Here is a 19979-nt window from a genome sequence, read left to right on the forward strand (position 1 = left end):
GCCAGCTGAGCAGTCAAACTAGTGACAATTTTTCATCCAAGGCTTGGAAGGGATGGTTTTGAGCCCCCTTTTTTTTTTTTTGCTGGAAATTGAACAATGGTTTCGAAGGTCAAAAGGGGAAATCTATTAACAGCTAAATGATTTGATATGGCACGTGATTATGGCTTAGTTTTGAATTACTCAATTCCTAGAGGAAGAAAAAGGTCATGTGCCTGCAAATAATAATTCTGAAATATCACAGGAGGTTTAGCCCCAAGCCTTCCAGATTACTGGTTAGGCTAGGCAAGGGTTTTTTACTGCCAACTGATTTCAACATCTAAGTGGGTGCCACAGCTGCTCTCATCGTGCAGTGGTGCAACCAAAAATATTATGTTCCTGCTTTAGCTACGCTTGGTATGCAGGGGCAAAATAAGATAACAAACTTTCCAGAGATTACAAACTCTAACCAGTAAAACCCTGTTTAACAATGCTCCCAAAAAAATCATTAGCTTTTCTACGTTAACCATTTAAGGAAGGAAGAAACATGCCTATAAACATTTATGACAAGTTAAGCCACAAATCCCATAGAAGCACTATGCTGAAAAAAAAAAAAAATAAACAATTTTTTTTTCCCCATAAGTAACAACCTTTCATATGCGGGCACACCTGAAGCAAACCATCACAACTCAAACAGAAAACTACATGATTACTAAGAATATAAACTTTGAATATCAAGAAAAGAAGATAACTGCCTGTTGTCTTCATTTTGCATAGGCTGCAAGTGTTCAATAACCTGCTCATGTTAATAAAAAAGGTTGAAGAATGTCACCAATTAATTTACAGGGAAGCTGCATAAGAGTAAATTTAAACCCTACAATTAGTTGGTGTAATGTCTACTCAGTGCAAGTATCCATTCCTGACAAAATGATTGATGTAACAACCATACCAAGAATTAACAAAATTACTTTATCAGAGGAAAGACCAGCATAGCCTTAAGTAGCCATTCACCTGGTAATGCAGAAAATGGGGGCATTATAGTCATTTACCTGGCAAGACTCACTTGTAAGTTGATCCGGTAGCTGCAATAAAACCCTATTCATACACACATATGTGAAACAACCATATCAGATCATGAGTTATGCTCCACATGGGATCTAATAAAACATATTTCATACACAACATGCACACTATATCCACATAACACGGCATGCATGTGGCTATAATTCATAATACTAGGATGATCCTTTGATAACAAATGAATGATAAAGTGGTTTAGTCCTAGATAGCTTCAAATTATAGTTTCCTAAAAGTTCTAAGTGGCAAAATGTTTTCTTAAAGGTATGTCTGTCATAGAGTTCAAAATGAGCATATGAATGTGCTTCTTATAAAACCATGAAAAACAAAAGGATGAATAAAACTTTAGGTTCCTTGAGTAATGAGCAGGTATCTAAGAATGTAACCGTGTCACTTTGTTATTAAAAATGCCTGACCTAAAGGTTTTTGTCGAGGAAGCAAATCAGGTTTCTTCAATAAAAGAATTACCAACTTGGATTTCAATTTTACATCTTTGAGAGATTTTTCAAGGTCCGCTATAAGATAAATGTGGGTCAACAGTCTTTAATAAAAATCTGAGGAGCAAAAATAGGCTGTAGCTGGAAAATGAGGATTTTTGCGACCTGAGGTCTAGGCTGTTGAACAAAGTGAGCTGTTCATGAACAGCTCATGTTTGGCTCGAGTTCAACTATTTGATCAGTAAATGTGCAGAGCTAGAGCAAAGCTTGGCTTATTCAAGCTGAGCTCAATTGAGCTTGACAGGTTACCAAATAATATATCATATACCATCTTAGTTATTATTTGCAAATAAAAATTTATTTTACTATTCATTTCATTCAACTTAGCCTAATATACAAAGAATACAAAATCATCCCCAACCACCTGCTTTGGGATATACTAAACTGAATCGATACAGAATCAGGAAGGTTCCTAGCAAGGTATGCTGAACCCGTACCGTCGGTCGTTTCGGCCGACCGGCGGTACGGTTTGGTATGGTTTCATACCGTACCGAACCGACGACCCGAACCGGAAGAAAAAAAAGAGAGAAATAGAGAGAGAGAAAGAAGAAGAAAAAAAGAGGGAGGGGAAGGAGCCGGCGGGGCCGCCGGACGACCTCCGACTGGCCGCCGTGGCCGTCGGAGGGTGCAGTTCACGCGCGCGGCGCCGCAGGCGCGAAACAAGGGCACCGCCCCTGTTTCGCAATTTTTTTTAAAAAACATAGTTTTAAGTGAAGTCGGCAAACGATTTGCCGACTTCACGATTTTTGTTTTTTTTTTTTAAATTCTTAAGTCAGCAACCCAGTTGCTGACTTCATAAGTTTAAAAAAAAAAAAAAAAAATCGAAACATACGTTGTCTGTTTCGAAAAAGAAGAAGAGGACGGAGCCGCGAAGGGGCTCCGCCCGCTCGACCGCCCTCAGGCCATCGGTGTCGGCTCGCCGGCCACTGGGAGCCTCGCAACGGAGGCACCGTTCATCCGGTAGGTTCCCCGCCCCCCTTCCAAGCGCTCTCTCTCTCTTTTGTGCTCTTTTGAGAGCCCTATCGGGCGATACGGGGCTCGAAAGCCCTCCGACGGCCGCAGCCGGCCACCGCCGGCCTCCGGCAGCTCCCACCTCCCTCCCTCCCCTCTTCTCTCTCTCTCTTTCTCACTTTCCGTTCTTTTTTCTTTGGTACTGTCGGTATACCGATTTTACCGGCCGAATCGTGCCGGTTCCCCGCCGGTCCGGTACGAGATGGGGTGTACCGACCGGTTTGGCACGGTAAGGTAAACCTTGGTTCCTAGTTTCGATTAGGGTCAAACCAGGAACTGGTGTAAACCAGTCCAAACCAAGCAAAGTCACCCTATTTTGCTTGGTTTAGCTCAGTTCAGACCAGTTCCTTCTAGTTTCAGGTCTATTCCAGGCTAAAACAAAGGAAGGCCATGCCAATGCCTTCTCTTCTTTCTCGTCAACCAGCACCTGTTGGTACAGTACAATACCATACGGCTTCAGCCTGGTTCCTTACAGGTACCCGGTATCGGTTCAGGAACCTTGTAGTACACATAGAAAAAAGACCACATTTTAGTTAAGGGTTAAGATCTTGTGCATACCAGTGGTATATTGGCCAATGCTTACCGGTCATGAGTAAATACAGGGCAAATTGGTCCATGGATATCATGCCACATTGCCTATATCAACGTGCATCAAGGAATATTCCCACCATACCAAGGTGTATCAACCCCATTACAGCTCAATACACTTTTTATTTAACTTATTTGTACCAAGGTGTATCAAGGCTTACTAGCCCTAGTTGAGGATTGTACCACATCGATCAGCCATCAACAAGTTACCGATCCTCAAGATTTGAAAACCTTGATTTTAACAAATAGGATTCAAGGGTGACCACAGTATTTAAGGCACATATATATATATATATATATATATATATATATATATATATATATATATATATATATATATATATATATATGAAAGCCTCAAGGGACCTCAGGCTTTCATCAAATCTCTTGAAATAAGCTATTCATGACCAACTCAGTTATGGCTCAAAATTAAATAAGTTGAGCTCCAGCTACGCCTATAGCTTGGCTCGCTTACACCCTTACTACGGATCAATAACTAAACAAAACCTTTCAACATGTTTGAAAACCAGAATTGGCAATAACACTATAACTTATGAGTACAGACGGGTGGATAGTGTGATGCGTTAGCCCACTTGTTCCATCATAGCTATATCTGCAATATTCTTCTATTTGGTTTGCAAATAGACCTATTTGATTATCTTCTCTCTCTTTCTTAGTTTCAGAATCACTTGTTAGTTCAACTGTTATAATCACAGTAAGACTTTAATCTAAACCTGCCCACACAGCAATCATGACTTGCTTGAATGTGCTCAAAGATCCAAGAACTCTGCTGCTGGGAAATGTTTCAAGTTGGCATTTAAAGAGGGTACTTTAGACACTGATTCAATGCAACTGAGTCACCTTGTGGTTCAAACTAAGGTCTTAGAGGGACAAGAGCTAGAAGATCAGGTACCAACTATAAAGAAATGATGTAAAGGAGGGCAGAAGATAGAGCCTTCCTTGATGAAAACAATGACCATACAGACGTGATGTTTCACTATTTTTGTCATACAAACTGTAGCATTTTCACCTAAAAACAGGTCACTTTTCTAACAGTTTTCCTTAGATGAATTGCAATTCCCCTCACTTCCAAAATGAGAATGTCCAACATCATCATGCTTGACCAAAAATTAGCAAAACTATCCTAAGTTCAACAACTAACCTTTTTTTTTTGAGAATATGATGGGGTTGCCACCTTCATTTTGTAAACAGTTGAAGTGGATATCAGCATATACTGATATTCATGTACTTGAGAACAAAAAAGAAAAGTAAGAAGAGAATAGATTATCTACTACTCAACGTGATCTTCTTGTGCCTATCAAGGTAGCAACAAAAGTTTGATGAAACTGATCTCTACTTATTCCAAAACAATGTGCTGGTGAATTTCAAAGATTAAGTTAGGCCAGACTCACTTTGAGTTTTTTCACACTACTAATTTTGAATCTTGTGCTGCTTCAACACTGGCATTCCCTTGAACCCGTTTGAAATGCATTATCAGTAAATATCTGATGGCAAATTGCTTTACAAAAGGCTTAGCTTCCATAGTAATGTACCTCCATTCCCCATTTGATATAATCTGGTGATTCGCATGCCTTATATTCATCAACCAAGCTTTCTATTATTTCTCGAGATTCATCGAATTCAGAAAGGTCATTATCCTGTTCAGGATAGAACAAAACTCACAGAAATCAAACTGATTCAAATATAGTGAATTTATCAAAAGTCAACACATTGTTTATGCATGCAAATGCATACATGTACTAGTCAAATTTAGAAGATCAGTGTTCTGCTTTGGACAGCTCAAACTTGAAGACATCAGAATGAAAGGCATGGACGGAGCTTGTTATAGATAAGCATATTTTCCATGTATACGTGTGCAATGCAGACAGACATACATGTGCAGGTATGCCTACAGAGAGGGACTACCATGGTATCAGTTAGCAGTGCAACATGACTACGTAACTGAAAACAAATGTTACAATAACAGAAATCAACAGCTAGGATAATCCATTGAAATTGCATCTAACTTTAATTACATACTTCTAGTTCAAGAAATGTGGGGTATAGCTTAAGTTGACTATCCAGCAAGCATGACATAAAAAAGGATCGCTTTGAGAAGTGCAAGAATAACCATGTTTTATTGTGTGTTCCATACATCTGTTCTTGAGAATACATTAGTATACAAAGCACATGGAACAAACTCCTGAGGCCATCCAAATGGAAAGAAGCTTACTTGCAAGTATCATCATGCTACTGCCATCAGTCGTGATGTCTTTACCAGATCATCCAAATTTTATGAATATCTAGAAACTAGTGACCTAAATTCATTTCATCCAGATGGTTTTCTTCCATTTACGTGACTGTTGCTGCTTCTTGCCATTTTACAGAACTGGTTTTACTGAAGTACATTATACTTTTTAGAGAGAGGTAGAGAGAGAAAGAGAGCTCATGCCCCCAAGGAGGAGGAAAGCCCTACCATGGAAGTTGTGACAACTAAATTACTAAACCGCCAATTGTCCAGGAAGTCAGACATCATGGACCACAGACCAGGTCAGAGACAATTATTAGATTTGGATCACACCTTATCAAAAAAGGCCAGATAAGTAGATAAACTCCAATCAGGATACGTACACAACCAGGCTCAGAGCTTTGAACTAGCCCAATAATTGCCTAAACATTTATCACAAGATCTAGAAATAAAGTCAGCTAAAAATGAAAAGTTACATATTATATAAAAGCATCTAGGAACAACTCATGATATTTGTCAACTTACTGCAAACATTGGGAATTTTCGATAGTTGTCAAGGAAGGCTTGCTTTTTCCTCAGCTTCTCATACTGGCCTAGGCACTTGCTAAAGAGGTGCCGAATACTAGTATGGTTTGCTAGCATCAATCCACTAACCCAAAGGAGCAGGTAATTCAAATAAAACTAGTGATAATACATTAAGGTTTTATGAAAGACAATGGTGTGCTCTGTGTTTCCTTTTTCTTTCTTTCCCTGTGCATGTGTGTGCGCGTGAGAGAGAGAGAGAGAGAGAGAGAGAGAGAGAGAGAGAGAGAGTCAAACAAGATATGATCATGTTGAAAAAGGATAAGGTGGGAACAAAGAGTAGTCTTACTCTATGAGTAGTTTGTACATAAGGTGATTTTCTGGACAATGCGACCTGCAAATTATCATAACAAAGACTCAATGAACAAGAAAAGGAACCAATTTGATAAAGCAAATTGATGTATTCTTTAAATAAACCTGAATGCTAGCAGGCCCCCATTCAATGAAGTTGACAAGCTTCCTTTCACGTATCCTCTGTAAGCTTTCATGTACCTGACTCAATTTAAAAGCTCTAGCATGAAAAACAGCAAAGAAAATTACCAAAACAGTGAAAAAAATAAAATATATTACATAAAAACTCCAAAGCTAATCAAAATAATTGCTAATCATCTGCATGACAAAAAGAATTAGCGCCAGGTTTCACTGTTTAAAAATGTCATTATAAAGGTGATTTCAAATGTGACATACTCACATCCTTTAACAGTTTCAACTTTCGACGGTGGCTTTTCTTTCTTTTTCTGTAGAGGCGTTTTAGCCAAAGAAATACTAGGTGAACCAACCACATAAAAAATGGTTATTAGTAAGACCAGCATGTTTGCTTAATTGAAGTGGTCTGAATCCAAGAGTCAATCAACCCTTTGTTTGTGTTGTGACAGATTTATTTGACCTTCACCACAACACAAACCCATCAAATTTGAACCAGTCAATAGCTAAGAAATGCAACACCAAGACAAGCTCCCATGTAATGATGATGCAGAATGTTGCAACCAACAATTAACGTGAAAGCAGACCTCTGAAAACTAGAGCGAAATTCTAAGAAATTCCTAAAATCGGATATTTGGGCACTGATTGAAGAGTTGAGTTTATATATATATATATATACATATATATATAACTATCTCTTTCAAGTTGGCTTATATATCTTAAATTAACTTGTTCATTAGTGGAAGACTGGAAGCATGTGAACAGTAATGTAAAGATCTAGTTACTTTTCTTGTTCCAAGCATTAGTCTAGGTGAAAGTTCAGTTTCCATTATCAAATTATTGAATCCAATAATTGCCCTAAGGTTGTTCCAAATTTTAGGCTTGTACAGAAAGGGTGTGCATCTGACATGCACCTTCTATTCTAGTTCATAAGATGTATGGCATAATTTTAATGAAAAATAAAATCAAAATTTTTGATATTCTGACAAAATAATGCAGGAAGGTGCTTTAAAATTTTTAGGATAATAAAGTTTTCTATTGCTTGGTGAACTGTAAAAAAAAAATTAATTGTTACCAGGCAAAAGATAATGCATCAAATCTAGTTTTTTTAACAAAATATACCTGTGTAGGGTCCACATCTCCTTGAATTATGTTTAATATAGAAATATATTTTGCTTGACTAGCTTCCTTTGTACGAGCATAGGAAGAGACCATGATATTCTTTGTCTGCAGGATACCAAGAAGATAACATGTTTATTTTAAAGTAGCATGAGCAATGAAATGTTTAAACAAAGAGAATAATCTTGCCTGCAGAAGTCTTCTCATAACATCTAGCACAGTAGTCTTACGTATCATGTTGACCTGATGGTACAAAAGTTTGCATCAGAAAGTCAATCTGGACACTGTTTGTGTCACCAAAATCAAAATTTTCCCATGTAACACCTCCAGTTAGACTATAATGAAAGCAAAGGTAATAAACATTGATCCAAGAAAATAAAAATTTACAGACAGTTGTTTCGCCAAACAAGCAATATCTAACAGTTTTGCACAAATATTGGAAAACATGATGTGAAATCTATGAATTGACTTTGCAGTTCCATTCATAAGCCCAAATACATACAAATTAAAAACAATTTTTCAAGAAATGGTCTAAGCTCAGAGAAAATCTCATGATTATCAATATATCAAGAATGCTAAGAGTCTGTTTGGAAACCCAGATACACAGCCCATCAGATAGATTCCTAAAATAGTCAAAGTTGGATGATGAGTTGAGGTGGGAAAGAAGAAATTGTTGCAATTGGGGAAACTCCCAGATTGCACAATCCCAAAAACATATGGATTCTGTATTCCTTGTAAATGTAATTTCCAGCATCTTATTCTTTTTCAGGGATTGTATGATTCAAGATTTCCCTGCAATTGAGAGAATTCGTCCACCCACACCGCCAACACCTCATCATTAGCCATGTAGACAATATTCAACAGACAAGCTGTGGAACAGGCCATAAATTTTATCCTTGAAAAATACAGAACCTTTAGAACTATTATCATTACAGATTAGATCATGCTGGGACAAAAAGTCAATTGAAAGCAAGTGAGTTCTTTGATTGAATGATGTAAGCTTTTAAATTAGAGGATATAAAGGTTTCACGACGAGTTCCAGAAAGTGTCTCCTCAATCAAATTTCATAATAAAACACCAAAATATATTCCAAAAACCTAGTCACTAATGAATTTAGGAATTGGAAACTTCAAAGTAAATGCATATCTATATTGCATTTGTTTGGTGGTTGTTTTCTGTCTTCAATTCCCATATACCAACTCTCAACATAGGAGATATAAATATTAGATACATGAAAAGTTTTATCACATCAAGATTTATTGCTATCTTAATAAGGATAGGTGACTAAATTGTTGTCTTCAAACCTTTTTATAATTATCCACCAAACTTGATTGCAATTCTAGAATACTTCCTGTAGCATTCAGAATGTCTACAGAAAAAAGCTTACTCATAAAGAATTTTAGCTTGTATAGGACGTAATATGTTCGCTTGGAAAAAGAATGCACATACTTCTTTTATACATTTCAGTCTTTATCAATGTTATTAAAGTGAATAGTATTTCAGCCAGATTAATAGAATGATACTATCCTTATATTTTTAACCAAAGCTAATGAAGATATGGAATCATATATGAAGATGGTCTAACCTGGCGCTCCACCATAAGTGGTGTATAGCCTGTCATGAGAAAATGACATCTTGGTGTCGGAATTAAAGAAGCAAGTAGACCAACCAAGTCATTATTCATGTATCGTGGATAGCGCAGAGTGGTTGTGCTTGCAGACATAACCGTAGAAACCAATGAGTTTGTTTGTGCAAAAGTAGGATTAGTTAGATGAAGGCGTTCCACAGCAATCCTATTTAGTGCCGTATTGTCAAGAACAACAACACAATCAGCATTCAGTGTCAATCGCTTTAAGGTTAAAAGCGAGTTGTAAGGCTGGACGACCACATCACTTGTTTCCATTTGATTGGGGAATACACTGTATGTTTGAACTAGCTTTTTGCTATATTGCTCATTCAGGGTCTCCAATAAATATGAACCCATACCTGTACTAGAGGAAAAGGCAAGAGAGCTAAAAAGGAGGGGATCATAGAAAATGTTGCTTTTAAGATGGCTTTACATTTGAAAAAAAAAAAAAAAAACAAAAGAAAAGAAAAAAAGATGCACATTGGCAAAAAGAAAGAAACTAAGAGTTCTGCTTAGAGCATATGCACACCAACACAGTTGAAAAGGTGACCTACTGCAACTTAGCATGACAAAGATGCATATTCCACCATCATTGATGTTTTTTGATGGTAAAATGGAACTTGATATAGGAGGGAGGAGGTACTTAAGGGGCGATGTTATGTCAAACTAAGAAATGAAAGATGGAAAAAGGCCAAAAAAAAAAAAGAACTCAATTTATCATGAAAGCAAACACTAATATTTGCTTAAATCCTTGCTTTTTGAGACCAACTCTAAGTCAATTGCAAGAAGGCCATCACAGTTGAGCTTTGACAGTGTTAAGAATGGGACCTATGGTACTTATATATTGACTTTATTCTCCGAATACCAACCAGTTCCTTTCAACCAACAAACAAGAGGAAATTTTTGCATCCAAATTCCTGACGACTAAGCCCTTGCCAAAAACGAAAGAAAAGGTCTGAAATATTAAACTATAAAAAGGTAAAAGAAACCACATCTTTGTTAATAAGTCATAACAATCAGAGATGGAGTATTGGTGGTGGAATTCCAGATGTAGGAATTTGCCAGTACTCAATTATTTTAAGCGAGCTACATTTGGTTTCCCAAAAAATTTGCCACAAGTCAATATATAGTTAGCAATTTGAACTCTAGCAATAGCTACAAAGATTTATCACCAAGCAAAGGTAAATTTTCAAAGTAGTAGTATCCATGACCCTTGTTAATTCAAAGGCAGTCCTATATTTGTCTAATTAAGAATATGACTGAGGTTGTCATGATGAATCCATAACCATATCAAGCTTGGCTGATTAGGTTGGCAAAGCAACAAAACAAGCATGATGTGCAAAGCATAAGATTGGCCCAATCCTGACTTACTTCTACAAGAGAAAGCAAGTAGATGGCTTACTTTAGTCAATTGAATGGCAGACCTGTGGACTACTATCTCAGCACAAGCTAGACTTGCATGAAGTCACTTGCCAATATAGGGGGAAAAATGAAATCTAAGCATTAGAGCTCAAAATGCACAACACAGGAAAAATATAAGTGATGAATAAGACAAGAACCTATAAACCATGCTTATAAACATAGATCTTTTTTTATTTTAATATATAATAATAGCGAATATTCATTACATATGAAGACAAACAAAGGAGCGCATCAGTTATCTATGCCTTAAAAATCAGTTTACAAGATTACTTAAGAAGTTTCTTCTAAAGATGGGTCATTAAATCATGCTTTATTACTTGTAGAATATCATTCCCAAACATGCATCATAGACCAACTCCTATGTTCCTTGTCCATCCAATATTGGCAAGAAGAGGGATATCCACTGTGCTAGCACTAGATTAACATTTAACAAAGTTCAAGCAGATTCAAGATTCATGTGGAATGGTGAGGAATCAGCAAACAATGGTTGATTAGGCAACAAGAAACAACTAAACAGTGATCCAGCAATGGACGGGATAGCATGTTGTACCTAAATATTGTCATAAAATTTTCATAGCCATGTTCAAACCAGTCAAGTAATTATTATCATGCCAAGTAATAAAAGCCCAAGACCAGCCCAATATCAGGCACTGCTTGCACCTCATGAAATTTGTTAGCTTCCCTTGTAACCAAATGACACATGCTTACTTTTAAAACCTATAGTTTAGATATCATCCATTCAAAAAACTAAGCAGCATAAAGCTCAAGGTGAGCATGTGCTTTGTAGTGCAATTATTTGTCAATATGCTCACTAAGGTTGGGGGTGCACAAATATTCATTCAATTAGAAAATATTGCCACACACTTGTAAGTTGTAACACTATGTCACATTATTTAGTAATCAACAAAAACTTAATCTTTGCAAAAGTTTCAAAAAGCATTGTAAAACTCCTAGACTAACAACTAGCAAAGCATAAGATGACTTACACAATTAGTAAATGACAACAAAGGGCCAAAACCTTCTATATAGAGCTAAAATATATGAAGAAAGACTGAGCAAACCATAACATGGTCTACCCAACTAGTATAGGAAATAGAAGAACAAAAATTTATGCCAACCCCAGCTAGAGTGCATTGGTCTCAACATAAATGGAAGGCCCAACTCCAAATTACCAAAAGCAATTACTTCTAGGCCTATGCTTTTCTAGAAGTTCACCAGAAATTCAAAAGACAAGCATCCCAACAACATCAAGATCACTTTTTCAACTTTTACAACACAAAAGAAAACAAAAAAAATTCACCTTTCTTACTTCAGCCCCCAAGTCACATTGATCCAACCATGAATAGGGAAGGATATCCTTCAACCTGCTCTCGAATAACTTTTTTAAAAAATAGGAAAATTGGTGAAAGTAGAGTTTAGATCCCCTTTTCTTTCATTCATGAATGATAAAATCACAAAAAAAAAGCTAAAATCCAATAAGAGTAAGATCTCTACTTCTACATCGATTGTTTTCAACTTCATTGCATAACTCTTGTCGAACTAGGAGATATGCGCAATCAAAATCTTCTTCGAAAAGAAAATTTTTGCTTTGACTGCCTCCATCCTAGTTTCCCCATGGAATGGACATGCCGCATTCGGATAGTCATCCCCATGGGATTTCCTAGTACTTTTTTGTGTGTGATAATAATCTAGATATGCTACATTTTCCCAAAATTATTTTTCTACTATTTAAATAATTAATTTATCTTGAAAATATTATAAATTTATGAAAATAGAATATATATTTAAAAATATAATCTTGTAGATTGATCCTAATCCTACAACATATCACAATTTCATACCAAAAAATGGCATGATTCAACTATTTTTCTTTATTTTTGGCCAAATTATTGGCAAAAAAAAGTCAACTCACCTCGGCTACAAGCTTCTCAGTGTTAAGCAGTCAAAAGTGGTCACCAAAATACCAAATTGCATGAATGTTCTTCCCTTCATCTCCTTTCCTCTCTCTCTTTCTCTCTTTCTCTCTCTTAGTTCAATGCGGATGATGCTCCTCAGATATCCTTGAAGCCTCAAAAAGGCCATAAGACAATAGAGAACTGTGTATGACACAATCCAACCTTGTTTCAATTCCCCTTAATTTTGAGAAAAGAAAATCCAGTAGCCCATGAACTGGGACAGGGGAGGGGATCACACGTATCACCCTCTATCCTAGGAAGGACCACCACGGGATGGGTAGGGTACCCGGTGTGTGATGGCATCAAGGTCCTGAGCTCGTCCCATGTCCTGCTTTCTCAAAGGAATGGAACAAAACAGCAAAGATACCCTACGTCCCACCAACACTTAAAATCAATCTTGCATGCAACAATCACACGGCAATCCAAGTGAAAATCTAGCCCTTTTTATCTTAAAATGGCTCTTTATGGTCATTTTCAACAACCTTTTTCCCTAAAACTCGACAATGTTGTAACAATCATATGAGAATTCATATAAACATATCAACTTTATCCAAGCCCTCTAATTTGTTGGATGTCTTTGTAAAGCACTTGTAATCTTCCAGAAAATAAAATGTGGATAAAGAAATAAGTCACTCTAAGTATCTTATCACCATTGATTTGTACCAATCCTTTATTTCCATGTGCATTTCTACAAAAACTCAATCCTGCATACTCCTTGGAAGCATAAAGCTAGTATAGGGAGCAAGATTAAGATTTCTTGGGGAGGCAATAAATCTTATGTTGCTCATAACTTAGACTGGCACAGAGAATAGGAACAAGAGCATGGTTTGGGTACTTTTATAGCACACTTTTGTATGTTGATAATTTGACCCTTTATCCTCTAAACTTTCATCCATATATCTATTTTTGCATCAGATAATGCTCTCATATCACAGACTGGAAAAGCATTATGCGGAGCTAAACATGAACATTATATGACCTTTGTTCGACATTAGGACACAAATATCATAAGAGTAAGAAAAGGGCTTCAACCTTTATCATCCAAAGATTTCCTCCATATTTCTAGTTTTGAATTTGATCATGCTCGCATTTCATTGATTCAAATTGCATTTGTAGCTATGCATGAATATTATATGACCTATTATTCAATACCATATATCACGTCTATGACAACTGAGAAGAGTTAGTAAAGGGGCTTAAGGAGGATCATTATTGTAAACCCATAGAAACTGGAATTTCAATTGTCCCACAAATCGCTTACAATTGTTACTGCTTTCGCATGCATGCCTTCATTAGTCTCAAATTAACCCTTTAATCTTTCTTAATGCCAACCAGATTACCATCAAAAGTCCTAGAAGCATATGGTTTTAAGTCAAACAAAATAATTTTCCTATTTTCTTTGTTTAGACCTTCTCATTCCTAGATGATTGCAACACAACTGTTTAATAATAAAAGAGGCAAAAGAATGTAGTTGCTAGTAAAGTAAAATACCATCACTGTATTAGCTTCCTAAATCCACACTAATCAAACAATTAAGAAGCAAATCAAGCAATGATTTAAACCCAAGTCACTCACAGCAACTTCTAGCAACTTTACCAAATCTGCCATTGATGATCACAAAAATTAAAATGTCAACAAACCAATAAAACTATAAGTCCTCTAAAAGTAATTGTAAAAAAAAAAAGAAGAAAGAAAATGCATTGGTATTACTTATACACAAGTGAAAATGAATGAAAAGCTAATAGGTTAAACTGGAAAAAAAATGGAGAAAATAAAAGGGAAAGTAAACACGCATATGGGATAGATGTAAAAATGAAAGAGATTAAAAAAGGCCAGAAAAATCAAATGTTAAGATAAAAAGGGGTAACAGGCAAAGTCAAAAAAAATAAAAGGAAAAACCTGATCCTGTTCCACCAGCAATTGAATGGCAAAGGACAAAACCCTCAAGGCTATCACTTCCATCTGCTTCTCTATCAACCATGTCCATGATATCATCTACAACTTGCTCTCCCTAACAAGAGATATTTATAAGAAAATATCTATATTACAGATCATTGGCACTTCTGCACTTTAAAGCATGTAGGAATAACAACAATTAAAAGGTGATTTATGTATGATAAAGGGTACAAGACATCATCATGGTTTAAAATATTCCGCACTTTAAAGCATGTAGAGGATAACAACAAGTAGAAGGTGATTTATGTATGATAAAGGGTACAAGAAATCATGTTGGTTTAATATATTCCACATATGATGGCCTTGCACATAAAATAATATTCAATCCACTCCACTCATCACCAAACTTTAAACTCATGGAAAATTTATAAAGACAAGATAGAAAATTGACTTCATGCAAGCAAGAGAAACATGGACATTTAAAGTGAATCTTCAGAATATCACACTAACAGTAAGAATATCAAGCAAAAAATCATTGGTTTGTACCATGAACTTTCATGTCAGCTCTTATTTGCCAGAATCTGGAGCTGGTGCAGGTGTGGGAAAGCCTATATTTTAGAAGCACTTTTATTAAGCACTTAGGAAGTCGGTGCAGGTTTGAGACTTCAGGAACATTCTGAAGTGGGTGCATTAACCTAAAAAGAAGGTTCTAGGCTTCTAGCTATTAAGGGTCAGATTCTAATGCATTTTGAATAGTTCTCAAATTTAATATTCCTTTGCATCAAGAAAAAATTATTTCAATCAGAATGTATAAATTTCAAGGCCAGACCCAAAAAAATCGTGAAAAAACAGGGTGCTTAAAGCATTACAAGAACAATGGAGCAGGAAAATTATAACCAAGAATTTCAATCAAAGGAAATTTAGAACAAGAAAATGAAGCATAAACACTAAACAGCAAAGTCAAGCCCCCATTAGATGGTAGAAGAACATGAAGCCTCTTTTGTTTTGATTGATAATAGATATTGTTTTTGTTGTTCACCAAAATATTAGTTTGTTGCTAGAAGATAATTAAGTCCCTTGTGCCAAAGAGATATGAGATACCTCTCCTGTTATTCAATGCCAAACCGTATTAGGCAAAATTATTTACAATTACATAATTAAGATAGTTTCACAAAGAAATATGAAAAATTAAGCCGCCTGTTGGAACCAAAAGAGCAAGTGAATCTTCCTAGACAATTGAAACACCTAGCACAGAAAGATTTTGGTTAAATCAAAGTTTAGATTTTAAGTTCCACCAATAAAATGTGATGTCTTTGGCCTCTCTTCTTTTCATATTTTCTTCGAAATCATCTGGTAGCTTTGTTTAGTATCTTTGTTTCGTATCGAAGTACAAGTCATAGTGTCATCTTGTTAGCAAATATGATGCCTTCTAGCAATATTTTTGCTGTGGGCAATGGGTACTATGTTGACATGTATTTTCTGGCTCTAGACTAAGATCCATGTTGCACTTCACCTAGGTATATCACTTTTAACTATATTATCTAGGACTTCCACGTTTCATGAAAACCGTAATACTCATGTGAAGCATCTTAACCAAATAGGTAGAAAAACAAACTAGGCAAAAGTTTCAGTTATATGGAGAACAATGGTCTCAATCAACACCAAAGGCCATCGACAGACCTAAAAAAAAAGCATGTTACTTTGACTAAATAATTATGCGAAAGTACCGACTATGTATGAAAACTATTCAACAGAGAGATGTCAAACCAACTTACAGATATAAGGAGTGTATGTGCAACATGAACTTTCATATAATCTAAGACCACATTGACAAACCTGGTGATATCCATTGGCCCAATTGTTTCCAGCACCGCCTCCGTGTTCTGAGACAAATATGTTCTCGTGATTATAAAGGTTCCTATGTTCGCTGTTCTGTATGCCATTGATCCCTCTAGGTTCGAGGTCCATTAGGAGAGCCCTCGGTATGTAATGTTGGTCATCAGCTTGATAGAAGAAGACATCCTTCCTATCACCACCCTGCAGTAGCTCTGGTTAAAGAATGAACCATGATAGCTTTTGTTTATGAAGTGCAAGATAAAGGAAAATGCATGTAAGACTCCCAGACATGTGGTTTCACATGTAACTCTACTAATATGGTGCTTCTCTATATATTTGGGCCCGATAGAACTTCAGATCCTGATGTGTAGAGGAGCTCTATAGCAGCACTTTTAGTTACATTAAAGTCAAAAAAACTCTGAGCCTAGCTAAAATTACTCATAGAAATAATGCCTGTGAAGCAAATACACTGCTTAACAAAGTAGAATTGGACAATACTTCTATAAGCTGTAAATGGATTCAATCATTAGAAGCTCCAAAGGCATGATGAATGATGCAAGGCCACAAAACAATGTAACTTCTATGAGCACTTTTGTAAGTCTGGAGTACTTGAGAAATAAATAATACTAACAAAGCAGGTATCACCAAACCATATTAATACTCATATGGATAAAAAACATAATTTTCCTTATAAAAAAAGCTTTCCAAGATATGAATTAGGAGGCATGAAAGGATGCTGGTTAAAATGTCAATGGCAGTTTCATAGTTGTATGAAGGGAATTCATTTATCTGATAAAATTTGTTGTTACTTCCAAGTTTATACCTAGAAATCCTATACTCCCTACTAATAGGGTGTTGCAACATGCCATCTTTACAAGATCATTGATTATACATGTACTCTCTTGGCAGGAAATCTACTCTTTGGTAATTGTGTAAGAATCAGTATGGTAGCAAGGAATTATGATAGCAAGTCATGTCCCATTGGGAAAGAATCCTGATAAGAAGCAAATGGCATATATAGCTAAACGATCCTTCAACGATCCAAATCCATAGCCCCCTACCGAATGATACGTTGGCATTCAGAATCAGGGATGGACAAATGATGGCGCCAAAGCTACACTCAAACAAGCCCATCTCTTTCTCATGTTTCTATTGCTGCTTTCAACAATAAGCAACTAAATAGTATTTGTTATTTCCTTCATTGAATCACATCCTTGCATTCACTCATTTTACCCTTCGGGACTTGTAAATGCCAGCAACAAGAAAGAACTCCATCCATCCTCATGGACCAAAAACCATTTGATGGTTTTGCATCTTCTCTTCCCAAGCATGACATCAAAACTACACATAGAATATAGCCCCATTTTTTTAATCCCTCCATGTAATGGTGTCGAGCAATCAATCCTAAAGATAGTAGGTGTTAATAGCAATTTAATCATGGAAAGGCAACAACATTGAAGGCTCCAAGTGAAAATGAAGGAAATGTGAGATTATGTCATGCAGAACCTCCAATGAAACATGCATTCTATCACGAGTAACAAAAGGGGGAGCTTAGTGCATGAGGCTCATTGCAGGGTTTGGGAAGGGTCGGATGCGTACACAAAAAGGCTGTTTTCGCATTTCAAACCCATGAAATCCCAAGTTACAGTCAAGCAAACTTACCATTGCACCAAGAGTCAAATATCACTTACCAACTTCGAACCTAGCTCCAACACCCAATGTCTTATTTCATATCAAAATTTTTTGCATGCTACCAAATAGCTAATAATGACCACAGCATGCTAGTCAATCTTCTCATCAAGAGCATCTCTACCGAATCTCCAACATCATAAGCCCTATTGTTTTATAATCTTTATAACCACTTATTATACCTATGGACAGCTTGTTGATATTTTAACATTATAATATGTCTTTATATATCCTACCACATTCACAAGATGCATTTCCTTATGACCCTAGAAACCCTAGTTGGTTTTTTAGTCATTCCATAAATCTAGAAAATTATGAAGATGACACATGAAAGCCTGCCATGAACTACATGTGCAGGCGAGTAACAACTCTCTAAATAGCCAACTTCTTCGACTCTTTCAACATTGGATCTTCTTAAATACTTGGTAGTCATCCTTGATCCAAGGTATAGTACAATATGCTTAACAGGAACCAGAATAAGGATATAATCATAAGTTAACCACAACCAACAGCTTTTTTCTCATCCATTTGAACCACAGGCAAAGAACTGATCTAATAAATAATTTTATTTATAGTCACCCCCTTGGAGAAAATGGAAAGAAACTTGAGAGACAAATTATATTTCAGCACCAAATCGCCATGAACCGCCTGTCTCTATATGACTGCTGGGTCATCTTTTTGGTGCATCATAGAACATTAGTAATTTCCTCAACCTTAGGCCCTTTGGTTGTCATTAGTTACAACCCTTAAGCAAAGGATCGATCAATTTTAAAAGCATTGTCATGCAGCCCTCTTTCTTAACCTCCAAAGACACTTACATTACAAAACATCCTCCTCATTGCTTATCAAAAGAAGGTTTAGCTTAAATTGAATTTTAGTCAATGTATACAGGTGTTGAGACATAAATGAATGGCTCTGGTAACCGACATTTCAGCCATAGTAGAAGGGGCTTCCCCTCCAGCATCACTCGATCCTCTCTTACAAATATATGACACAAGATGCATTTCCATGTCAATTTCAGGTTTCTTGTTCGACCCATAATACGTAGCGCTTCACAAAAGATAAAGAAAAAATTATATTAAAAAAAACTCAGTAAAACAATTAAATTCATCTTGCATGCGCCAACCCATCCAATCCAGTCAAAATTCCAGATACTGATAAAAATCAGTGTTGAAACCGACGAAATTTTAAGCTACATTATGATGTCCCCATCTCATGATAGATCTGGAACTATAAATTCAAAACCGAAGCAATCTTTTATCATAGCTCCAAGAAATCACACTATGGACCCCCCCAACTGCTCCATTTAACTAAGAGATCTCATCAAATAGAGCCAGAAATGGACGAGATTATCGAAAAAGAAAAAACAAAGAAGGAGAGATGGGATAAGGGAAGTGCCTGGGTGGCGAAATCCTCGAGAACGCCATCCTTGCCGATGCCGTGCTCCGGGCAGAGCTGCTTCCAGAATTCCATCCCGATCTGGTTCCCGCATTGCCCCACCTGGATCGTTATGATCTCGCGCGGCATCTCAACGAGAAAGAATCAAGAACGACGTTTCAAATCTGAAGGGCTTAGGGCTTCTTCTTCGCTTGCTACTTCATCCCTTGCACGGGCTGAGGGGGTTTGAAAAAAGAGAGGGAAATGGACTGGATTTGGCACCGGAACAAATGGGAGATTCTCGGGGCGTTTTATAGCTGCCATGTAGCGTTCTCTCTCTCCCCGGCCAGCCGCGAGTCATCTTGCCGCCACTCTGCCACCACAGTCCACGGACGCCGAGCACGTGTCAACAAAGACCATGCACGTGACAGGAGACCCTGTACAATGATTTTTTTTGTTTTTTTTCAATTTTTATGTGTTTGTATTCGTGACGGTGTTTAAAAACCCAGTTGGCCCGGCCGAGTCGACCCACTTCACCACCAACTACGAGTCTTTAAGGGTCGGGTCGGGCCGGGTCTAAACTCACAATGAGTAAAACTTGTTCATAAGGCTGCCATTTGGCCGCGTCAAATCCATACTTCAGTACATTCAAACCC

At 36.8% G+C, this 19979-nt stretch overlaps 1 protein-coding gene across 1 annotated transcript; it reads right to left on the minus strand.

The window, feature by feature from the left end:
* Positions 1–66: 66 nt before the first annotated feature.
* LOC105052487 (tubulin gamma-2 chain) lies at positions 67–19705 on the minus strand. Its single transcript, XM_073244091.1, has 10 exons — positions 19345–19705; positions 16258–16458; positions 14425–14536; positions 9107–9507; positions 7711–7764; positions 7525–7629; positions 6397–6471; positions 4562–6313; positions 4312–4397; positions 67–1071 (listed from the first exon to the last, which is right to left on the minus strand). Exons 1-8 carry the CDS (start codon positions 19471–19473, stop codon positions 6101–6103), a joined length of 1290 nt encoding a protein of 429 aa, XP_073100192.1. The 5' UTR covers positions 19474–19705; the 3' UTR covers positions 67–1071; positions 4312–4397; positions 4562–6100.
* Between the last annotated feature and the right edge of the window lie 274 nt (positions 19706–19979).

Source organism: Elaeis guineensis, chromosome 10 (genome assembly GCF_000442705.2).
Source record: "Elaeis guineensis isolate ETL-2024a chromosome 10, EG11, whole genome shotgun sequence".
NCBI lineage: Eukaryota > Viridiplantae > Streptophyta > Magnoliopsida > Arecales > Arecaceae > Elaeis > Elaeis guineensis.

Excerpts from the sequence above, each read along its gene's own strand:
- LOC105052487 (XM_073244091.1), bottom strand. The coding sequence starts at position 19,473 with ATGCCGCGCGAGATCATAACGATCCAGGTGGGGCAATGCGGGAACCAG. Across the intron at positions 6,472-7,524 it reads GAGATGTGGACCCTACACAG|GTACATGAAAGCTTACAGAG; the intron begins GTATATTTTGTT and ends AAATTGAGTCAG. Across the intron at positions 6,314-6,396 it reads GGGGGCCTGCTAGCATTCAG|GTCGCATTGTCCAGAAAATC; the intron begins GTTTATTTAAAG and ends GATAATTTGCAG.